Source organism: Ipomoea triloba, chromosome 3 (assembly GCF_003576645.1).
Source record: "Ipomoea triloba cultivar NCNSP0323 chromosome 3, ASM357664v1".
Lineage (NCBI taxonomy): Eukaryota > Viridiplantae > Streptophyta > Magnoliopsida > Solanales > Convolvulaceae > Ipomoea > Ipomoea triloba.
In genome coordinates, this window is record NC_044918.1 from 23,693,469 (window position 1) to 23,694,767 (window position 1,299).

General features: G+C 35.3%; 1 protein-coding gene across 1 annotated transcript in view; it reads right to left on the reverse strand.

The window, feature by feature from the left end:
• The window catches only part of LOC116013095 (protein NRT1/ PTR FAMILY 1.2-like), a 10,497-nt gene extending 9,400 nt beyond the window's left edge, over positions 1-1,097 (reverse strand). The window contains exons 1-2 of the mRNA XM_031252754.1: positions 927-1,097; positions 572-789 (exon numbers count right to left, since the gene is read on the reverse strand). Coding sequence (XP_031108614.1) covers positions 572-789; positions 927-1,026 — 318 coding nt within the window. The 5' untranslated portion in view covers positions 1,027-1,097. The remainder of the gene's footprint in view (positions 1-571; positions 790-926) is intronic.
• Between the last annotated feature and the right edge of the window lie 202 nt (positions 1,098-1,299).

Consider the following 1,299-nt stretch of genomic DNA (forward strand, 5'->3'; position numbering starts at 1 on the left):
ATATATATATATATATATATATATATATATATATATATATATATATATCATTCTATTGACATTAATTGATATCTAAATTCTAGAGGGCGTCCACTGATAAACCCCGCCTAACTTGTGACTCTAGCCGACAAAAGACTATAACAAAGTAAACCGGTTGCCCATTATATATCCATAACTAAACAGTTCAAAAAACAAAGAGACCATCGCCAATAGACTGCTCTTGCTTAGAGTCGAACTGGCTACCGTCTAATTACCAAATCAATATTCTGACCAAGACAACATTACCCATATTTATAGTATTTAATTGAACATAATATTTGGAGTCATGTTTAAATGAAATGGTTAAATACCCATTAATATTATTATTATTATTATTATTATGAATAGACTCAATAATAAATAAAGTTGGGTGAAGTTGTTTCATGAATCGGCCATTATAATTTAATATATTTGTCACAAAATATAAATATTTATTATGAAGTTATTAAATTTTAAAGATCTGATCCGAATATAATCATCAGCATACTAAATACGGAGTATAAAATATGAAATTGATAGTGAAACATCTTACCAGAAGGCAAAGAGCAGAGCCGAGACCGATCATCTGAAACCGACCCACAAAAGAATCCGCCATGAGAGCTCCGATCACCGGCGTGAAATTTAACGCCGCCGACCAAAGATACAAAACATTCGACCCGGAAGCCATATCCATGTTATACTCTTTCATCAAATAAAGTATCATGTCGGGTGTCAATGCGTAAATCGCCACAAACAACAACGCCGAATTTCCTATTCATACCCGAAAAGAAAAAGGGGAAAAAAAAAATCACAAATGCCCAGTTTTTGAATAGCAAAACTTTGAATACCCATGAGAAAAAAGATGGATAAATATGCCTTCGGTTTCAACTAAAAAATTAAACTGATACCAATAATGAAAGGGAAGGTTCTGAAGCCGCCCTTTGGAGTTTGGGAGGATGTGATCAAGAGTGGCTTTTCATTCTCCTTTTCCTCGGGAAGATCTTCCATTGGGAGAACTCAGAAATGGAGTTTGGACTGCAATGAAGGAAGCTGGGAATTGAAGGAGGAGTTTACCAAAGATACAAACCATTGGACCCGGAAGCCATATCCATGTTATTATACTCTTTGATGGTAGCTGGAGATCAGATCATTCGTCCGTGTCCGAGCAGAAGTGGACACGACAAAAGAAGAATGAAAGCTAAGTCAAGAAATGGTGATGTCTTCATTTAAGTATGAGAGACTGCCTACCTGCTGTTTCCTATGGGAATCATATTGTCACAA